Raw genomic sequence first — 22,156 nt, forward strand, 5'->3', positions numbered from 1 at the left:
TAAATATACCAGAGAAAAAATGTAAAGGAGTGCTAGGTTAACTAGCTCGCTCACCTATTGGTGTCGGTATAAAATTGGGCGTATAATCCAGAGGTCCCGCACTATTTAGATTCATCCACGACAAAGACCCCAATAGAGGAGAGCCGTTCAACCTCACTCGGCACCAGCAACTCTGCATCCGCTCAGAACCCAACTCCTTAGCACCCAAAGTTTGGGGACTCCAAGGGAGAGGAGCTGGGAGGGTTCACTGGGCGGCACAGGTCCCTCGCCCAGAAATAGATTTTTCCTACGTCAAAATCCCTTTTCTGGGCTTGAACCTGTGCCGGCCAGTGAATATATACAAGAGAAATGTCACCAAACTTGCAAAATAAAGGAAAAACATAAACATAAGGGAAATACAAGTTGCTTTAATCAGAGATGAGTGCCAAAAACAGCTATAAGGGTATCTTAAAAAGAACATAAATCCACTTGGTAGAACAATTGACCAAAAAAGGTAAGGTATAATAATGCCGTGAGTGATGATATATACAGATACTCAGGAGTCAAAAATTTACAAATATAATAATAGTAATCAGGTGCGAAACCAACGAATACAAATAGGGTATAAATGAGGCAGGTAAGGGGGAGAGATAAAATAACAAGGAATTAACATATGAGTTACCTGGGGGTAACTACGCTCCCTGCAGCTACTGTAGGAAATTTAAGGGCTTCCAAATGTTTAAGGTAGTGTTTCTTGAACACTGAGGGTGACTTCCACCCTGTATACCTGGAAAGATCCGTAAAATTCATGTGGTGAAAAAAGTTCACCGAAGTAGCAACCGCTCTGATATCATGTGCAAGAGGAAAAGAGTCAGGGCTAGCTTGTTTAATAAAATACAAAATTTGTTGCCTGATCCCTTTAATGGTAATGGTACCGCCTTGTTCTCTAACGAATAGAGGCCCCGAGGAGTTAGAGGAGGTCCGGGATAAATAAGACCTAAGAGTAGTAACAGGGCACAGAGACGGATCTTGCGTGAGGGGAACAATTTTCCAGGAGGACCATCTGTTCTGAGGGTCTTCGTTCTTAGCTAAAAAGAATTTGTTAGGTGAAAGAAGGACCTCTCCCGAAGGAAGGAACTCAATATGACCCGGGTCTCTTGACAAAGCTGCCAGTTCAGAAATTCTTGCCCCGGAAGCCAAACTCACCAGGAAAAGTGTTTTCCTGAGAAGGGGAATGTAATCACAAGAACTGTTAATGGTATCAGAAGCCAATTTGAGTACATCATTAAGGAACCAGGTAACCGGGGTAGGACGAGTAACCGGTTTCAGTCTGGCACAGGCTTTCGGAATTGAAGCTAACAAAGAGCCGGTTAAGTCTATGTTAAAACCCACTAGGAATATCTTTTTCAAGGCAGATTTAATAGTGGTGATAGTATTGGCCGCCAGACCTGATTCTAATAAAGTTCTAAAGAAAGTGACTGTAAGGTTCAAGTTCATACAGTGTACGTCTGAGTCTATCAAAAATTTAGCCAACTTTTTAACCGCAGAATCATATTGGCGGATGGTGGAATCCCGTTTATCTGATTCTAGGAACAGGGTGTTTTGAGGATCGATATTGGCACCATGCATGGCCGCAAACTTCATGAAGTCCATAAAGTTAGGGCACTCTGAATGTTTGAGAAAGCGTACACAACGCGTGTTTGTACTATCTGAGACAGAACCGGATTGGGTATCGGGTGAGGATGTAGTCTCAACTCTCGCAGGAGAGGATACCAATTGCTCTTGGGCCAGTTGGGTGCGACCAAGGCTACTCGTCCCTTGAAGGATCTCAGCTTGTCTAGGACTTTCAGAAAAAGATTCACCGGGGGAAAGAGATAAATCCTTTCCCAGATGTCCCAATTCTGTGACATAGCATCTGTGGCGTAGGCCTGAGGGTCTAGATTGGGAGCCACATATACTCTCAACTTGTGGTTGGACTCCGTGGCGAAGAGGTCCACTTGGAGACCCGGAACCCGAGAGAGAATCCACCGGAATGACTTTAGATCGAGTGACCATTCCGATTCTAGAGGGGAGGTCCGGGACAAGGCGTCTGCCACTACGTTCCGGACTCCCGCCAGGTGGACAGCTGAAAGATGCCAACGGTTCGAGGCTGCTAGGGAGAATATGGCTACTAGAACATGGTTCAGAGGCCCTGATTTTGATCCGCCTCTGTTGAGGCAGCGGACCACCACTTCGCTGTCGAGAACCAGACGAAGGTGTTGTCTCGGGTGGAGCGAGACGTTTCAGGGTTAGAAGAACTGCCATGGCCTCCAGCACATTGATGTGAAATTGGCGGAATAAGGGAGACCAAAGACCTTAAACTTTCCTGAGCTGAGAATAGCCTCCCCAACCTGATAGGGATGCGTCCGTGTGAATGATTAACTTCGGAGGCGGAAATCGAAGGGGAACTGACTTTGACAGATTGTTGGCCCTTGTCCAAGGTAGAAGTCTTTCCCGGAGAATGGGAGGAAGGCGGACTTTCCTGTCCCGGAGCTTCCGGTTCGCCCTCGAACGCCAGACACGATTGATATCTTTCAATTTTGCCTTCAGAAGTAGATCCGTCACTGAAGCAAATTGAAGGGACCCTAGGATCCTCTCTTGGAGTCGTCTGGAACTTACTTTGTCTTTGAGAAAGCGTTTGGTGTTCATTGCAATCTCTAACCTCTTAGGAGTCAAACCCCAACGGGTTTTAAGGCTCTGATTAACCCTAGTAGCCTCTGCCAAGACTTCCTCCACAAGATCCTCAGGGAAAAGATTTGAACCCCAGCAAGAGGACCGAATAAGTTTATTAGGCTCGTGCCTAATAGTCGCCTCAGCCAGGACGTGTTTGCGGCACCTACGTTTGGCAATAGCAAAGTCATATAGATCGAAATATAACGACTGCAAAGTAGCCTTATTGAGAGACTTAAAGATACTCTCAGTATCATAAGTTAAGGCTATCGACTCCGTAGACGTGGCCAAGTTCAAAGTTCGACCAACACGTAGGCGGGAATCATACTCCTGTTTAATAAGGGATTCCGGGAGACGGGGAAGCCGTTCGCTAAACATTACCGACGCACAGTCGGCTGTTAGCTTGCCAGAAGTAAAGGTGGTATGGACATTGTCCCAACACTCATTACCTGAAGGAAGAAGGAGGGAGATCGGGTCTACCTCTCGGATGGGAGGCAAGGGCTTCTCCTCCAGAGCATATTGAAAAGCCAGTTCTGCAACCTTATTGACGCATGGAGTCACGGTATTCTTGTCCATTAAGAACATTGTGAACGAACTTTTATGAAGCGTCAACATGGTATTGGTGCAACAAATATCATTCAGAAACCTAGCCCAAACAGATTGGGCTTGTTCCTTTGGGAAAATGACAGTCTCTTTGGGGACCTTATCCAGCCGAACCAGAGCTTCCTCGGTAAGCCTGGCATAACCATGAAATGGAAATGCGAGACCAGGAGGAAAGAATTCAAAGTCCTCTAGGGGACGAGTGCCAAGACCTTCCAATGTTAACATCCCGTCTGAAAATGGGGAATGAAGAGCCATGCGCCAAGGGTTATTCTTGGTAAACGGCGGAAGCTTAGAGGCATCCGGGATGAGAGAGCTTTGAACTCGCTCCGGAGCACCCTGCTCTAATGCCCCAAGTCTCTGACCAATGTTAGAGAACATCGTGTCCATCTTGGCCTGCATTTCCGACACCAACTTAGCTTGCATCTCCGACACAATGCGAAGCATGGCTGATTCGGAAAGGCCCGGATTAGGAGCAGAAGTGGCGGATTGTACTCCCGGGTCGTGAGACTTAGAGGAGGAGCCGGAAGCCTTAGATGACGGGTTCGTATTAGACTTGGAACTATGGGAAGCCTTGTGGGGCTTACGAGCTTTTGGCAAAGTCCTAGATATAGACTTATCTTTGGGGGGGACCGGGTGTGATCGGTGAGACGAATCACGGTCCCCAGAAAGACCATGGAAAGAAGAGAGATCAGATGAAGAAGAAAGAGCGGGGCTGAGGATAGGAATCTCAGCGCCGGTAACACCTGCCTCACTTACCACCCTACCTGCATCCGGATCATCCAACAACATAGGTTCGACGTCCAAGTTCATGGAGGCAACATTGTCTTCCAGATCTCCGGGGGCATCCAACGGATCTTGTTCCTGGTCTATGAATCCCGCAATAGTGGCATCAATGTGGGCAATGATGGGTGCCGCAACATGCCTAGCCACAGCGGCTGAAGACTTGGCATTAGGGTAGATCATTGCGCAGTAGTCTTCAGACAGGACGTAAGGCTGTTTGGATTTCACATTCCGGGCAAATCCCCTAACCCACACTTTCAGTGTGGCCCGAGCCGCAGTCTTCTGCTCCGGGGATGCCTGAAATAATAGTGGGAATTAGCGAAAGGAAGATTCCAGGAGGTCCTTCAAGACCATAGAGATCTTACTAAATAGTGTATGTATACCAAAAAGAGGTAAAATAATTAGAAAGATAACATAGCCAATGGGACTCACCGAATCAGATCCGAGGGTGGTGATGAGGTCAAAACAGACCATACAATTATCAGGGTGCCAGACCACGATGTCTTCCAGCTGAACTCCGCAGAGGGCGTGAGACCTACAAACAGTATGGCCACAAGGCTGGTGAAGGACAGCCGCACAGGCCGTCGTCTGACAATGCACCATCTATAAAAAGAATAGTATATGAGAAACTGTAATTCTCTTAAGTAGGGGCGGGTCCGGAGGACCCGGGACTAAACATAAGTCTAACTTAAGACTAGAGCTTAACTGTAATACTCTTAAGTAGGGGCGGGTCCGGAGGACCCGGGCCTAAACATAAGTCTAGCTTAACTGTGATACTCTTAAGTAGGGGTGGGTCTGGAGGACCCAGGCCTAAACATAAGTCTAACTTAAGACTAGAGTATAACTATCCATTCCGGTCGAGCCGGGATCATAAAGAAGGATGCAACAAAGAATTAAGACACATGGTGTCTGATTTCCCGGAGCGAGGTTAAGCCCCGGGCCGGGAGATAAAAGTACATCCATAAACCAATATATATAGGAACTCCGGGATGGTGATCTGTCATATATAATCATATATAATCATAGAAACTCTTATAAACAAAGAGGGGGGCGGAACTGTAGATAAGAACCGCCAACAGAACCCGGAGGGTTTCGTATAACATAATAAAATTGTGATAGGTGAATATAAAATAGGGTGCACCGGGATCCTACTCTGTTGAAAGGTGGCCAACCCGTCTAGACAGAGACGAAACCGCCGGGACACCCGGAGGACAAAGTCCATAAACACTGAACTACCCCCTCTAAAAGGAGGGAAGGCAACGGTCCCCTAGGAGAGGGGGGAGAGAAGCCTAGCCACCAACCTAGCGAGAGGGGGAGCTTGGGGGAGGATCACGTGATACGGAGCAGCAGGGCTACCAACTGACGATCCCCAAACACTACCAAAACAGATCATACGGAGTAATAAGCACAAATATTCATTATAAAAGTAATAGCGTTGAAAAATATATGAATATACACATAAAAAATTAGGGCAAGGCATGCAACATAATAAATAAATCCCAAAGGACAGCAACCTGATGGCTTAAATAATAAAAATTGCCGCCCAGTAACGAAGGTCGGCAAGCCATCTATGATACGTAACTGATATCGGCCCTAAATATGAACCACAAGGGTTCTAAACGCTAAATAATGAATATCCACAATAAAACATATAAAAATTTAATTAATAATAAAAATAATACACTTAGTAACACCGCGAGTGAAACTAAAAGCTCTCAAAACAGGAGTACCAACCGTAAGCAGAATCAAGCAAGATCGATATGATCGAAGAGAATAAACTCCTATAATTTAAATATTAAACGATCTAGATTGCTCAAAACACAGCAAAACATAGCTTGGTACTCAACTTAGACGGTGTCTCCTGGGAAACCGATGAAGAAGCCATAATCCAAGAAAAACAAGGCAAAACACGAGAGCACAAAAAAGCGGGTTACCATACAGGCGTGCTAAAAAGGAGTTGGGTTCTGAGCGGATGCAGAGTTGCTGGTGCCGAGTGAGGTTGAACGGCTCTCCTCTATTGGGGTCTTTGTCGTGGATGAATCTAAATAGTGCGGGACCTCTGGATTATACGCCCAATTTTATACCGACACCAATAGGTGAGCGAGCTAGTTAACCTAGCACTCCTTTACATTTTTTATCTGGTATATTTAGCAGTAAATTACCTAAGAATAAGTGCTAATAGGAGCTTATTCACTGGCCGGCACAGGTTCAAGCCCAGAAAAGGCAGAGTAATGGTTCAAGTCGACTTCCTTACCAGGTACTTATTTATTTTATGTTTGTTATTTTGAATAACTGCTAAAATGAAATACGGGATACTTAGCTTCTAATGTTAACATGTATGCTGGTCTCCACCCACCACCCTGGGTGTGAATCAGCTACATGATCATCGGGTAAGATTAATATTGAAAAATGTTATTTTCATTAGTAAAATAAATTTTTGAATATACTTACCCGATGATCATGAATTTAAGGACCCTCCCTTCCTCCCCATAGAGAACCAGTGGACCGAGGAGAAAATTGAGTTCTTGTTGACAAGAAGTACTTGAGTACCTGCTCACAGATGGCGCTGTTGTGTACACCCCAACCTGTATAGCGATCGCTGGCGTATCCCGACCTTAGATTTCTGTCGGGCAACGGAGTTGACAGTTACATGATCATCGGGTAAGTATATTCAAAAATTTATTTTACTAATGAAAATAACATATTCACAAATATAGTAAGTTGTATTTGTATAAAGTAATGCACAGTACTTGCCTGCTAATTTATTTCTATTTTGACCCATATTTCCATGTTGAAAATTACCGGTTACAGTGTAGGTTCCATTTCTTTTTTTCCGTAAATAAATTTGATTTGGTATATGGAGGCTGTATATTGCAAAGCATATTAGAAAGTCAAGCTTGCAATCAAAATGAAATTTAGAAATAATATTCCATGCTGGTACTGTTTTAAGTTCGCCAATGCGTTAACTTTTGAAGTTTGATTTACCAATCTGATTCTTTCAAAGCTTAAATAGGATTGAAAGCATATGACTAAATACTGAAAATTACGGGTTATAATTTAGATTCCTCTGTTTTGTATCTAACAAGTTTGATTTGGTATATGAATTCAATATAAGGTAAATCATATCAGCAAGTTATCAGTGCATCTTTAATGCACAGCTTGAAAGAAACTTGAAGCTTAGAAATAAATTTCCTTGCTAGTACTCTTTAAAGATCACCAGTGCTTTAACTTTTTCATTTTGACTTTCCAGTCTGATTCTTTGAGAGTTTAAAATATTTTTATCATATACATTTTGCGGTGATCTGTAGCTCTGTTTTGGAAGGGGATTGAAAGCACATCATGAGATGATTGCTGAACATTCCAACGTTTGCTTTAAATTTGTTTAATGCATTTTTTTTTTTATTTCCAGGAAGATCCACCAGAATCCGATGATTCCGATGAAGAAATTCCACCAGAAGGCATTCGCTTTCCAATCGTTACCATCCAAGGTATGGAGTCGGGCGAGGAAGAGAACGGAATCGAAGAAGACAATTCTTCCATCGGATCAAACGGACCCGATATCGAGGTACGTTGACTTCGTGGCTGATTGAATATTGAAGAATGTCTTGTCTTGATTATGGATGATTCATTCTTGCTGTTGTTCAGAAGTTAAACTCGGTATCAGTCATCGACATATTTTTATAAATTCTTCTCTTTTGTTCTTTTCAGGATGCCCTCAGTGAAGCAGACCTAACAGTAAATGAAAAAGATGTAAGTAATTGATAATTTATGAGGAGTAATTCTTGATTTTAATAGTTATACAGTACTTGGTGATAACATAAGTAGGTATGAATATGTGATTGGTAGGTCCTGATGAAGGTTTTGAAGGTTTATGTGGTTTTGGTAGATATTGGTATTGTGCTGGAATTTGTAGCAAAATCACAAGACCTGTCTGCATGTAACCTCTGCCGTTCAGTTTTGAATGAAACATTGGGGGTTGACTGAGAGGATATGCTTTTGTGTCTGGTGAGGGCTCTGCAGTGTTACCTGAGGAGGACTTGACATCTCAGTTAGAACCAAAAAGGAGGTGTCAAAGAACTACCTGAAGAGGACTTGACATCTCGGTTAGAACCAAAAGGGAGGTGTCGAAGAACTACCTGAAGAGGACTTGACATCTCGGTTAGAACCAAAAAGGAGGTGTCGAAGAACTACCTGAAGAGGACTTGACATCTCGGTTAGAACCAAAAGGGAGGTGTCGAAGAACTACCTGAAGAGGACTTGACATCTCGGTTAGAACCAAAAGGGAGGTGTCGAAGAACTACCTGAAGAGGACTTGACATCTCGGTTAGAACCAAAAGGGAGGTGTCGAAGAACTACCTGAAGAGGACTTGACATCTCGGTTAGAACCAAAAGGGAGGTGTCGAAGAACTACCTGAAGAGGACTTGACATCTCGGTTAGAACCAAAACGGAGGTGTCGAAGAACTACCTGAAGAGGACTTGACATCTTGGTTAGAACCAAGAAGGAGGTGTCGAGAACACTCTTTATGCATTCGTGAAAGGATTGACCCTTTTACCTCTAGGTTATTTCGAATTTTCCAACCCTTAACCCCCAGGAGTTATTTTTTTTTCAAGCACATTTTGCAGTATTCTTTATACTTGGCAACAAAATAAACTTAATTACTAATCAAAACATATTGCTTTAATTTGCAAAGTGAACTCTTTTTGTTCTTTTTAAGTTTAATTATAAGAATCTTTACTTTGCTATTAAACACATGCTTTTCAAAGACATTATGACACAGGGTTACTTCAGCTAGATCGCAAAAGTTTTACAACTGAATCCCTTACGTTTGAAAATTACCCTTTTTGATTATTGTCTCTGCTTTTCTTGAAACTGCAACAATGATCCTCATTTGGCTTTTTTACGAGTTTATCTTTTATGCCTTCACGGGTCCTCTTTCTACTTTGCTTGTTTAGGAAAAAACTTGGATTCTGTGCAAAATCCAAACCTTAAAGTCATTCCTCTGCAAATAGAATGGCCATTATTTGTGGTTATTGAAAATACTGTGCTTTTATCTGCAACTTTTGGTTTCATTATATACTGTATTGAAGGTTCGTCATGTCTTTATCTTAGTTGAGTGTATCAAGTAATTCATTGTACTGTATATCTTAATTTCATAAGATTTTATTATTTTATGGTCTGCATTTTGCCCCCTGTGGCCGCGGGGGCATAAAACAATTAGAATAGCGCCAACGTTATCCCTGCGTGTCGTAAGAGGCGACTAAAAGGGACGGGACGAGGGGGCTGGGAACCCCCTCTCCTGTATAAAACTTCCTGTGAGACAGCAACAAAGAGATGGAGCTGGGGGGAGGGTGACTGCTCCCCGCACTCTAGTTTTGGGGTGTTTGAATGTGCGTGGATGTAGTACGATAGAGAGTAAAAGATGTGAGATTGGAAGTATGTTTAGAAGTAGAAGGATGGACGTATTGGCCTTGTGTGAGACAAAGATGAAAGGAAAGGGTGAAGTGATGTTTGGTGAAATGTCTGGTAGAGTGTCTGGGATTGAAAGGGGAAGAGCGAGAGAGGGTGTGGCTTTATTGCTGAGTGAATGGATGACAGGTAAAGTAGTGGAATGGAAGGAGATATCATCTAGGTTAATGTGGGTAAGGGTTAGGTTGGGTAGGGAATGTTGGGCGTTTGTCAGTGCGTATGGGCCAGGTAGTGAGAAAAGTGAAGAAGAGCGGAATGAGTTCTGGAGTGAATTAACTGGGTGTGTAGAAGGACTGGGTAGAAGGAATTATGTAGTTGTTATGGGTGACTTAAATGCTAGAGTGGGCGCTGGAGAGGTAGAAGGTGTCATTGGAAAGTATGGCGTACCAGGTGAAAATGAGAGTGGTGAGAGACTGGTAGATATGTGTGTTGAACAAGAGATGGTAATAAGTGCTAGCTTTTTTAAGAAGAAAGATAAAAATAAGTATACATGGGTAAGAGTGGCAAATGGAAGAGTAGTAGAAAGGGCATTAATGGATTATGTGTTGATATCTAAAAGAATGTTTGGAAGATTGAAAGACGTGCACGTGTTTAGGGGTATGGCTAATGGCATGTCTGATCATTTTTTGGTGGAAGGAAAATTAGTTGTAGCAAAAGAGTGGGGGAATAGAGTAGGTGGATGTAAAAGGGAGCTAGTGAGGGTTGAAGAGCTAATAAAACCGGGGGTAAAAAGTAAATATCAGGAAAGGTTGAAAATGGCATATGACGAGGTGAGAGTAAGAGAAACTGGTAATTTAGAGGAGGAGTGGAAGTTAGCAAAAGAAAATTTTGTTGGGATTGCAAGTGATGTATGTGGCAAGAAGGTTGTTGGAGGCAGCATGAGGAAGGGCAGTGAATGGTGGAATGAAGGAGTGAAGGTAAAAGTGGAAGAGAAAAAGAGGGCTTTTGAAGAATGGCTGCAGAGTAATAGTATAGAGAAGTATGAAAAATATAGAGAGCAAAAGGTGGAAGTAAAGCGCAAGGTACGTGAGGCAAAGAGGGCAGCTGACCTGAGGTGGGGTCAGGGACTGGGTCAGTCATATGAAGAGAATAAGAAGAAGTTTTGGAAAGAAGTGAAGAGAGTAAGGAAGGCCGGCGCAAGAATTGAAGAGACAGTGAAAGATGGAAATGGAAGGTTGTTAAAAGGAGAGGAGGCAAGGAAAAGGTGGGCGGAATATTTTGAAAGTTTGCTGAATGTTGAGGATGATAGGGAGGCAGATATAATTGCTGTTCCAGGTGTTGAGGTGCCAGTGATGGGAGATGAGAATGAGAGAGAGATTACAATAGAGGAAGTGAGGAGAGCACTAGATGAAACGAGAGTAGGAAAAGCATCTGGTATGGATGGTGTGAAAGCTGAGATGTTGAAGGAAGGGGGTGTGACTGTACTTGAATGGTTGGTGAGATTGTTTAATGTGTGTTTTGTGTTGTCAATGGTACCAGTAGATTGGGTCTGTGCATGTATTGTACCACTATATAAGGGTAAGGGAGATGTGCATGAGTGTTGTAACTCAAGAGGTATTAGTTTGTTGAGTGTAGTTGGAAAAGTGTATGGTAGAGTACTGATTAATAGGATTAAGGATAAAACAGAGAATGCAATCTTGGAAGTACAGGGGGGTTTTAGAAGAGGTAGGGGTTGTATGAATCAGATTTTTACAGTTAGGCAGATATGCGAGAAATATTTAGCAAAAGGTAAGGAGGTGTATGTTGCGTTTATGGATCTGGAGAAAGCATATGATAGAGTTGATAGGGAAGCAATGTGGAATGTGATGAGGTTATATGGAGTTGGTGGAAGGTTGTTGCAAGCAGTGAAAAGTTTCTACAAAGGTAGTAAAGCATGTGTTAGAATAGGAAATGAAGTGAGCGATTGGTTTCCGGTGAGAGTGGGGCTGAGACAGGGATGTGTGATGTCGCCGTGGTTGTTTAACTTGTATGTTGATGGAGTGGTGAGAGAAGTGAATGCTCGAGTGCTTGGACGAGGATTAAAACTGGTAGGCGAGAATGATCATGAATGGGAGGTAAATCAGTTGTTGTTTGCGGATGATACTGTACTGGTAGCAGACACAGAAGAGAAGCTTGACCGACTAGTGACAGAATTTGGAAGGGTGTGTGAGAGAAGGAAGTTGAGAGTTAATGTGGGTAAGAGTAAGGTTATGAGATGTACGAGAAGGGAAGGTGGTGCAAGGTTGAATGTCATGTTGAATGGAGAGTTACTTGAGGAGGTGGATCAGTTTAAGTACTTGGGGTCTGTTGTTGCAGCAAATGGTGGAGTGGAAGCAGATGTACGTCAGAGAGTGAATGAAGGTTGCAAAGTGTTGGGGGCAGTTAAGGGAGTAGTAAAAAATAGAGGGTTGGGCATGAATGTAAAGAGAGTTCTATATGAGAAAGTGATTGTACCAACTGTGATGTATGGATCGGAGTTGTGGGGAATGAAAGTGATGGAGAGACAGAAATTGAATGTGTTTGAGATGAAGTGTCTGAGGAGTATGGCTGGTGTATCTCGAGTAGATAGGGTTAGGAACGAAGTGGTGAGGGTGAGAACGGGTGTAAGAAATGAGTTAGCGGCTAGAGTGGATATGAATGTGTTGAGGTGGTTTGGCCATGTTGAGAGAATGGAAAATGGCTGTCTGCTAAAGAAGGTGATGAATGCAAGAGTTGATGGGAGAAGTACAAGAGGAAGGCCAAGGTTTGGGTGGATGGATGGTGTGAAGAAAGCTCTGGGTGATAGGAGGATAGATGTGAGAGAGGCAAGAGAGCGTGCTAGAAATAGGAATGAATGGCGAGCGATTGTGACGCAGTTCCGGTAGGCCCTGCTGCTTCCTCCGGTGCCTTAGATGACCGCGGAGGTAGCAGCAGTAGGGGACTCAGCAGTATGAAGCTTCATCTGTGGTGGAAATGTGGGAGGTTGGGCTGTGGCACCCTAGCAGTACCAGCTGAACTCGGCTGAGTTCCTGGTTAGGCTGGAGGAACGGAGAGAGTAGAGGTCCCCTTTTTTGTTTTGTTTCTTGTTGTTGTCGGCTACCCCCCAAAATTGGGGGAAGTGCCTTTGGTATATGTATGTATGTATTTTGCAGTATACTGTTTTAAATTGCTCTAACAGCCTTAATTTTTGTCCTAGAGAGGTCAGGTTGGTCTGATTCTCTTGGAAAATGCCTGAAGTTTCTCAAAGAATTATCAAAAATTTGCAAAAAAAAAATGTAAATAGCAGTTTTTTGCAAGGACGTACCGGTACGTCCCTAGGGGTAAAGGGATGTGTTTTGTGAAATGTTCCAGTACGTCCTTTGGGGGTAAAAGGGTTAATAGAGCATGTGCCTCGACCATTGAGGGGTCGAGGTACTGACTCTGACGAGAGCTCACAAAGTCCGGGATATCGGTCTCACTTTGGGTAAAAATCTAGCAGTCCTCCAGGTGATGGAAGCCAGAAGCTTGGGACAAATTTGTTCTTTGCCCCATGGAGGCCGCTGAAGTAGTTGTGTATCTTAACTGACACAATAGAAAACATCTTGTCTTTGGTAATGTGTCAATGTAAGTCTGGATGAAAGGTAAAAGAACTGGTGCTTCTGTTGCTTCCTTCCTTGCCATCTACTGCGGGTGAAGAGATTATACCTTTGCAGGCTTGATATGACATTGAAGCTGGTAAACTACGCTTCTGATCTCCATTGTTATTAGACCAGATCTGTAAGAAGTATCGTGAAATGAATACCAAACCAATTGGTCATTATGCACCTGGTATTTCCTCCCTAACTATATCTTCCCTTCGGCTTAGAAGGATTCCTTGATTACTGAGCACCAGGTACATAACCAAGTAGAAGCCAAGCCTATTCATTCCCATGATGGGCTTCTCGGGAGTTGCTGGAGTCAACTCCCTGGGCTCGTGTAGGGAACCAAGAGATTGGTATATATCAGGGAAGAGAAAAGCCAATCAGTTTGGTTCCAGCGGGACCTTCTCCCACCAATAAGTGAGTCTATTTTAAAGAACAAAAGGTTTGTATGTTAGTAGGAACCAATAAAGAATAAATAACTTCTATTTTTCCTAGCTCTACAAACCTGTGCCCTTTAAAGTTGAACTTTCCACTTCAAACACCTCTATCAGAGCAAAGTCTGATGGGAAGATGGGCGTGTCTAATCACCTGTGCTATCTCGTTAATGAATTTAATGGCCGTTCCAGTACTGCTGAAAATATTCCCCATTTTAAAGGACTATTTTGTAGCTAGGAAAAATACAAATTACTTTTAAGAATATTTTTATTTACATATTCACACTTGTTTACAGAGGCAATAATAGTAATATTCACATTTATTGAGACAAGTTTTATCATCGTTATATCTTCAGAATTATTGGTAATGATCTGTATTCAAATATTTGATTGTTATAGTTTTGGTTTTTTCATAACTATATTTATTTGGTTTACTTGTGTTTCCTGGTTCTGCCTCTCCATTTTTCATATAGCATTATTATGTTACCTTTTGGTATGCAAGGAAATGACATTCTGGCTCATTTCCTCGAAATGTAATTCATTGCTGTAACATGTTGATTTAAAACATACTCTTCTTTATCAAGTTTAATTTTGGTGGAATGAAACTAATGCAAGTTGTAACCCTGGGAAGAAAGCATGACTAATTTTACTTGGGGTAATGATGCATCTAGAAGCTTCTGTCATTTGAAGCCGCTGAAATGGTATTAGTATCGTGTAATCACGTGGGGCACTGTGCTATACCCGCAGACCGACAGCGACTCTTCAGTGCCCGACACCACCGTCGAGGAGGTCTTTGGTATTAAACCTTCAATCGAAGCACACAGGAACTGTCCCCCGGGCATCGTTTGCGATTCAAGCGCAGTCGACATATGCTTTCATCCCGAGCTAGAACTGCTGTCAGCTGCCACCATGGATAGGGAAATTATTATGTAAGTGATGTGGATTTTGGGAGGAATATTACTAGTATTTTCCTTTATAACATCTGTGTTCTTGGGATGTATAGGAACTATGACTAGATTATGGAATGATCTTCCTAATCTGGCAGTTGAATCTGTGAAACTTTCAGAAGTTCATACTTGCAACGAATGCTTTTATGTTGAACAGGCTGACATAAGTCTCTCTTTAGACTGTAGTTAATATATAACAAATCTATTTTCACATTGTTAATGATCTTGAAATATTATATATTGATTATTCATTACTTGTAGTTTATTTCCTTATTTACTTTTCTCACTGGGCTATTTTTCCTAGTTGTGTTCTTTGGCCTTATAGCATCCTGTTTTTCCAACTAGAGTTGTAGTATAGCTAGTAATAATGATAATAACGATAATAACTGTGATGATGATAATAATAATAAATGAAATTCAGTTTGTTTGATAGGTCCTATGAGGTTTAAAATTTGTTAGTTAAGTGCTTTAACAATGAATAAATTGGGCTTAAAGTCACTGCTTCATGAGAGGTTTATTATTACAGTACAGTATATTACTTTTTTTCAATATTAAACTTACCCGGTGATCATATAGCTGTCAGCTCTGCTGCCCGACAGAAAAACCTACGGACGGAATACGCCAGCGATCGCTATACAGGTGGGGGTGTACATCAACAGCGCCATCTGTCGAGCAGGTACTCAAGTACTCGATGTCAACACAGAACCAATTTTCTCTCTGTCGTGCCACCGGCAAGACCTACTTAATACGCTCTTGTTTTCTGGATTGATTTTCACGTTATTTGGTGAAGTATTCATTTCTGGTTATTAGCTATCGCTGTGCAGAAGTTATCTTCAATACTTCCTTGCATTCTTTTATTGGATTTTGGATTATTTGTTGACGACTTGGATAGATTTTGAATTCCCCCCTTTGACTAATTCAAGATGTCTGACCCTTCTCAAGTCCCCAAGTACAGGAAGTGTAGCGCTAGGGACTGTTCAAGGCGTCTTCCGAAGGCCTCTATCGATCCGCACACCATTTGTTCCAATTGTAGGGGTAAAGCCTGTCAATTGGAAGATCGATGTGAGGAATGCGTTGGGCTTTCGGAATTCGATTTTCAAGAATTCATGAAATATGCACGTAGGCTAGAGAAGGATAGGATCAGGAGGAGTTCGTCTCGCTCAATTGATTTTTCCTCTCCCCATGCCCCACAACCTATTCCTTCCCCTGTAGTGGTTGCACCCAACCCCCCTGCTAGTTCTCATCAACCTTCGATGGCAGATATGATGCGTGCCATCCAGGCTCTAGGTGAGAGAGTCGAGTCATTGGCGAATGACTGCAATCAACTCATGGCTGACGTCAGGGAGTTGAAAGGTAAAAGTGCAGTGGGAAGTGAAGTGAGTGTTAGTGCAGTGAAAAGTGTCAGTGTTACGCATGAGGGTGCGTCTGTTCGTGCCTGTCGTCCTCCCAGTCCGGGACCTCTTGCAAGCTCCCAAGCCCAGGGGAGAAGCAATGTCGTACGACCAAAGGGTTCGACAGGCTTTAATCAGCGGACAGACGTTCCCTCCGTGGTTTCGGACGTATCTTGCCTAGATCGTCCCACCCACAAGAAGACGAGTGAGCCCGTTCATTCCTCGTCTGCGGAAGAGGTTTCACGCCAGAAACGCTGGACCAAGGTCTCACGGCCTCTTAAACGCAAGGTCCCTTCCGAGCAAGTCCAACGGCCCAGGTGTAGCCACTGGGTCAGTTCGGACTCGCTGCAGTCCTCCGACGACTGCACACCTCCTAAGAGAGGCAAAGTGGTACCGCAACAGGCAGTAACTCCGTCTGTTGCCGCACCCGCTGTTTTAGACCCTAAGTCACAACAGGCAGTAACTCCGTCTGTTGCCGCACCCGCTTTTGTAGACCCTAAGTGGTCTTTGCTGCAGTCTATGTAGACTCAGTTAGCTGCTGTTATGCAGGAGTTTCGTGCGGAGAAGGTTGACGCTGCACCCGTTAACCTACAACCTACCACGGTTGTGCGCCCAGCAGACGCTGAGGCTGCCTGCTCCCACACTCCAGCTGTGAGAGCTCCTCCACCCATGCGCAGTCGACCCTGCCAGACGCATGCTGACGTTCACAGACGCACGGAACCCTCCATTGCCGTTCGTGAGCTACCACAACAACAGGAGGGTGGAGTTAAGCTGCCGTGTTTTGACGCGGTGCGTCAGCCTCCGCAACCCACGGTGGTCTCCGCTATCCTTCCACAGTCGGGAGTAGACGCTTTGCGCACCCACTCAGCTATGGTTGTTGCCAGTTCTCAGACTGACCAACAGTGGCATGACGTTGGGTCCAGTGCAGCCACGCATGCACCCGTGCTGCCGGACTCAGCCGTCCAGCTTTTACCTACTCCGTTGCCTCTTCCTCCTCAACATTCAGACGATGGACTCTCTGATGATGACGAAGCTGCACATCTTGACGACCAACACTCGGATATCGACGAACCCAAGACCACGCCTCCCTCCTTAGACTTTAGGAAAGTGCTTGCGCTGTTCAAGGATTTATATCCTGATCAGTTTGTGTCTGCAGCACCACGCTCGCCTCCCTCTGAGTTCGCTTTAGGCATGCAGTCAGCAGCACCTGCCTTTACGAAGCTCGTACTCGCTCGCTCGTCCAAGAGAGCTTTAAGGGTACTGGGAGAGTGGTTGCAGTCCAAAAAGCAACTTGGGAAGACATCCTTCATGTTTCCCCCGGCCAAGCTTGCTTCCAGATCTAGCGTCTGGTATGCCACGGGAGAAGTTCTCGGCTTGGGAGTTCCTGCCTCTGCCCAGGGCGACTTCTCAAGTCTGGTAGACTCTCCCCGCAGGCTGGCTATGAAACGCTCCAAGATTTGCTGGACTCCTTCGGATATGGACCATCTTATGAAGGGAGTTTTCCGTGCATTCGAAGTCTTTAACTTCTTGGACTGGTCTTTGGGAGCGTTGAGCAGGAAGACCTCCCCTTCTGATAAGGAAACTTCCATGCTCATTATGTCCTGCATGGACAAAGCCATTCGGGATGGTTCTAGTGAGCTTGCGGCTTCTTTCGTGTCCGGGGTCCTCAAGAAGCGGGATCACCTTTGCTCCTTCTTGTCAGCTGGAGTCACCCCATGTCAAAAGTCGGAGCTTATGTTTGCTCCCCTCTCGAAGTGTCTCTTCCCTGAAGAGTTGATCAAGGAGATTGCCGCCTCCTTGATCCAGAAAGACACTCATGACCTGGTGGCGTCATCCACACGCAAAGCCACCCCTTTGCCCTCCGTGCCTAGACCCAGGATGGACACTCCAGCGTCAAGGTTCATTCCGCCCTTTCGTGGCAGAGCCTCCAGCAGAGGAGGTGCTCGTGCCGGAAGTCAACGTGGGAGCAAGAAGAAGGGTTCCAAGTCCTCTAGAGGCAGAGTCTGACTGCCACGTTCTTCAGACAGCAGTGGGAGCCAGGCTCAAGCTCTACTGGCAGGCCTGGGAGAACAGGGGCGCAGACGCACAGTCTGTGAAGTTACTCAGGGAGGGGTACAGGATTCCATTCTTGCGCAACCCCCCTCTAGCAACAACTCCCATCGACCTCTCTCCCAGGTACAGAGAGGAGGACAAGAGACAAGCTTTACAGCAAGAGGTGTCTCTCTTACTACAAAAGGGAGCGGTAGTCATAGTCCGGGACCATCAATCCCCGGGCTTCTACAACCGCCTCTTCTTAGTGCCGAAGAAGACAGGAGGGTGGAGACCGGTGCTAGACGTCAGTTCTCTGAATGTCTTTGTCACAAAGCAGACATTCACCATGGAGACGACAAAGTCGGTTCTAGCATCGGTCAGGAAGGAAGACTGGATGGTCTCGTTAGACCTAAAGGACGCTTACTTTCACGTCCCCATCCACCCAGATTCCCAACCTTTTCTAAGGTTCGTTTTCGGGAAGGTTGTATACCAGTTCCAAGCCCTGTGCTTTGGCCTAAGCACGGCACCTCTAGTTTTTACCAAACTGATGAGGAATATTGCCAAATTCCTGCATTTAGCAAACATCAGAGCCTCCCTCTATTTGGACGACTGGCTTTTAAGAGCTGCGTCAAGTCGTCGCTGTCTGGAGAATCTACAGTGGACTCTAGATCTGACCAAGGAATTGGGTCTCCTGGTCAATTTGGAAAAGTCCCAACTCGTCCCATCCCAAACTATAGTATACCTAGGAATGGAGATTCAGAGTCAAGCTTTTCGGGCTTTTCCGTCGGCCCCCAGAATCAGTCAAGCCCAAGAATACATCCAGTCCATGCTGAAGAAGGACCGATGTTCAGTCAGACAGTGGATGAGTCTGATAGGGACGCTTTCATCACTGGACCAGTTCATCGCGTTAGGGAGACTCCACCTCCGACCCCTTCAGTTTCACCTAGCTGCTCACTGGAGAAAGGACAAGACGCTAGAAGCGGTCTCGGTTCCTATTTCCGAGAAGATGAAGTCTTCACTGACTTGGTGGAAGAACAACATTCTCCTCAAGGAGGGTCTGCCACTGGCTGTTCAGACCCCCGACCTCCTTCTCTTCTCGGACACATCGGACACGGGCTGGGGTGCGACTTTGGACGGTCGGGAATGCTCGGGCACGTGGAATGCGGATCAAAGAACGCTGCACATCAACTGCAAGGAGCTACTGGCAGTTCATCTGGCCTTGAGAAGCTTCAAGTCCCTCCTTCTAGGCAAGGTGGTGGAGGTGAACTCCGACAACACCACAGCCTTGGCGTACATCTCCAAGCAAGGAGGGACTCATTCGTTGACGTTGTACGTGATCGCAAGGGACCTCCTCACCTGGTCAAGAGATCGAAACATATCCCTAGTAACGAGGTTCATTCAAGGCGACATGAATGTCATGGCAGACCACCTCAGCCGGAAGGGTCAAATCATCCCAACAGAGTGGACCCTTCACGAGAATGTTTGCAACAGACTATGGGCCTTATGGGGTCAGCCTACCATAGATCTGTTCGCAACCTCGATGACCAAGAGGCTCCCAATTTATTGCTCACCGATTCCAGACCCAGCAGCAGTTCACATAGATGCCTTTCTTCTGGATTGGTCCCATCTAGACCTTTATGCGTTCCCCCCGTTCAAGATTGTCAACAGAGTACTGCAGAAGTTCGCCTCTCACGAAGGGACAAGGTTGACGTTGGTTGCTCCCCTCTGGCCCGCGAGAGAATGGTTCACCGAGGTACTGCAATGGCTAGTAGACGTTCCCAGAACACTTCCTCTAAGAGTGGACCTTCTGCGTCAGCCGCATGTAAAGAAGGTACACCCAAACCTCCACGCTCTTCGTCTGACTGCCTTCAGACTATCGAAAGACTCTCGAGAGCTAGAGGCTTTTCGAAGGAGGCAGCCAGAGCGATTGCTAGAGCAAGGAGGACATCCACTCTCAAAGTCTACCAGTCGAAGTGGGAAGTCTTCCGAAGCTGGTGCCAGTCAAAGTCAGTATCCTCAACCAGTACCTCTGTAACTCAGATAGCTGACTTCCTTTTATACCTAAGGAAGGAAAGATCCCTTTCAGCTCCCACGATCAAAGGTTACAGAAGCATGTTGGCAACAGTCTTCCGTCACAGAGGCTTAGATCTTTCCAACAACAAAGATCTACAGGACCTCCTTAAGTCTTTTGAGACCTCGAAGGAGCGTCGGTTGGCCACACCAGGTTGGAACTTAGACGTGGTACTAAGGTTCCTTATGTCAGCAAGGTTCGAACCACTTCAATCAGCCTCTTTTAAAGATCTCACTTTGAAGACTCTTTTCCTCGTCTGCTTAGCAACAGCTAAAAGAGTCAGTGAGATACACGCCTTCAGCAGGAACATTGGATTTACATCTGAAACGGCTACATGTTCCTTACAGCTTGGTTTTTTAGCCAAAAACGAACTTCCTTCTCGTCCTTGGCCCAAATCGTTCGAGATTCCAAGCCTTTCTAATTTGGTTGGAAATGAACAAGAAAGAGTACTATGCCCTGTAAGAGCTCTTAAGTACTATTTGAAACGTACTAAACCATTACGTGGCCAGTCAGAAGCTTTATGGTGCGCCATTAAGAAACCTTCTTTACCTATGTCGAAGAATGCAGTTTCTTACTATATCAGACTTTTGATTCGAGAAGCTCATTCCCATCTGAATGAGGAGGACCATGCTCTCTGAGGTTTGTTTACAGGAATGTGGGGTACCAGTTTCGAGCCCTGTGCTTTGGCCTCAGTCCTGCGCCTCTCGTGTTTACGAGGCTCATGAGGAATGTGGCAAAATCCCTCCATCTATCGGGGATCCGAGCCTCCCTGTACTTGGACGACTGGCTTCTCAGAGCATCGTCCAGTCTTCGCTGTCTGCAGGATCTACATTGGACGCTGAGTCTGGCCAGGGAGTTGGGACTTTTGGTCAACCTAAAAGTCCCAACTGATCCCATCCCAGATTATTCTATATTTGGGGATGGAGATTCGCAGTCACGCCCTGCTCGAAGTCCAACTAATGCTGAAACGAAACGTTTATTCAGTCAGGAGTTGGAACAGTCTCGTAGGGACTCTCTCATCCCTTGAGCAGTTTGTCTCACTAGGGAGACTACACCTTCTGCCTCTCCGGTTCCATCTAGCCTCTCACTGGAACTAGGACAAGACATTAGAGACGGTATCATTCCCAGTCTCCGAACCAGTAAAGGCATGCCTGAAATGGTGGGACAGCAATATCAGTCTGAGAGAGGGACTATCTCTAGCAGTCAAGAACCCAAACCACGTGTTGTCCTCAGACGCGTCGGATTTGGGTTGGGGTGCGACCCTGGACGGTCGGGAATGCTCGGGTCTGTGGACCTCAAGTCAGAAGAGCATGCACATTAACGGCAAGGAGCTATTAGCAGTCCACTTGGCCTTGATGATATTAGAAAGCTTCTTCGAAACTAAGTGGTAGAGGTCAACTCAGACAACACCACAACTTTGGCGTACATCTCCAAGCAAGGAGGCACACACTCCTTCACGCTGCTCGAGATCGCAAGGGACCTTCTCTTATGGTCAAGAATTCGAGGCATCTCCCTGTTGACGAGATTCATCCAGGGGGACTTGAACGTCTTGGCAGACTGTCTCAGTCGGAGGGGTCAGGTGATACCTATGGAATGGACCCTCCACAAGGACGTGGGCAAGAGTCTTTGGGCTACTTGGGGTCAACCCACCATAGACCTCTTTGCCTCCTCGTTGACCAAAAGGTTACCAATCTATTGCTCTCCAGTCCTAGATACAGAAGCAATCTACATAGACGCGTTTCTACTGGATTGGTCTTTTCTGGACTTATATGCATTCCCACCATTCAAGATAGTCAACAAGGTACTGCAGAAGTTCGCCTCTCACGAAGGGACAAGGTTGACGTTGGTTGCTACCCTCTGGCCCGCGAGAGAGTGGTGCACCGAGGTACTTCAATGGCTGGTAGACTTTCCAAGAAGTCTTCCTCTAACGGTAGATCTGTTACGTCAGCCCCACGTAAAGAATGTCCATCAAAGCCTCCCCGCTCTTCGTCTGACTTCCTTCAGACTATCGAAAGACTCTCAAGAGCTAGAGGCTTTTCGAAGGAGGCAGCCAGTGCGATTGCAAGAGCTAGGAGAGCTTCTACCATTAGAGTATACCAGTCGAAGTGGGAAGTCTCTCGAGACTGGTGCAAGTCAGCATCTGTGTCCTCGTCCAGTACCTCTGT

At 45.3% G+C, this 22,156-nt stretch overlaps 1 protein-coding gene across 1 annotated transcript in view; it reads left to right on the forward strand.

Moving 5' to 3' along the window:
• The window catches only part of LOC137637728 (WD repeat-containing protein 55 homolog), a 54,683-nt gene that overhangs the window by 25,583 nt on the left and 6,944 nt on the right, over positions 1-22,156 (forward strand). The window contains exons 4-6 of the mRNA XM_068369877.1: positions 7,481-7,636; positions 7,780-7,821; positions 14,299-14,480. Coding sequence (XP_068225978.1) covers positions 7,481-7,636; positions 7,780-7,821; positions 14,299-14,480 — 380 coding nt within the window. The remainder of the gene's footprint in view (positions 1-7,480; positions 7,637-7,779; positions 7,822-14,298; positions 14,481-22,156) is intronic.

Source organism: Palaemon carinicauda, unplaced genomic scaffold (genome assembly GCF_036898095.1).
Source record: "Palaemon carinicauda isolate YSFRI2023 unplaced genomic scaffold, ASM3689809v2 scaffold95, whole genome shotgun sequence".
NCBI classification, from domain to species: domain Eukaryota; kingdom Metazoa; phylum Arthropoda; class Malacostraca; order Decapoda; family Palaemonidae; genus Palaemon; species Palaemon carinicauda.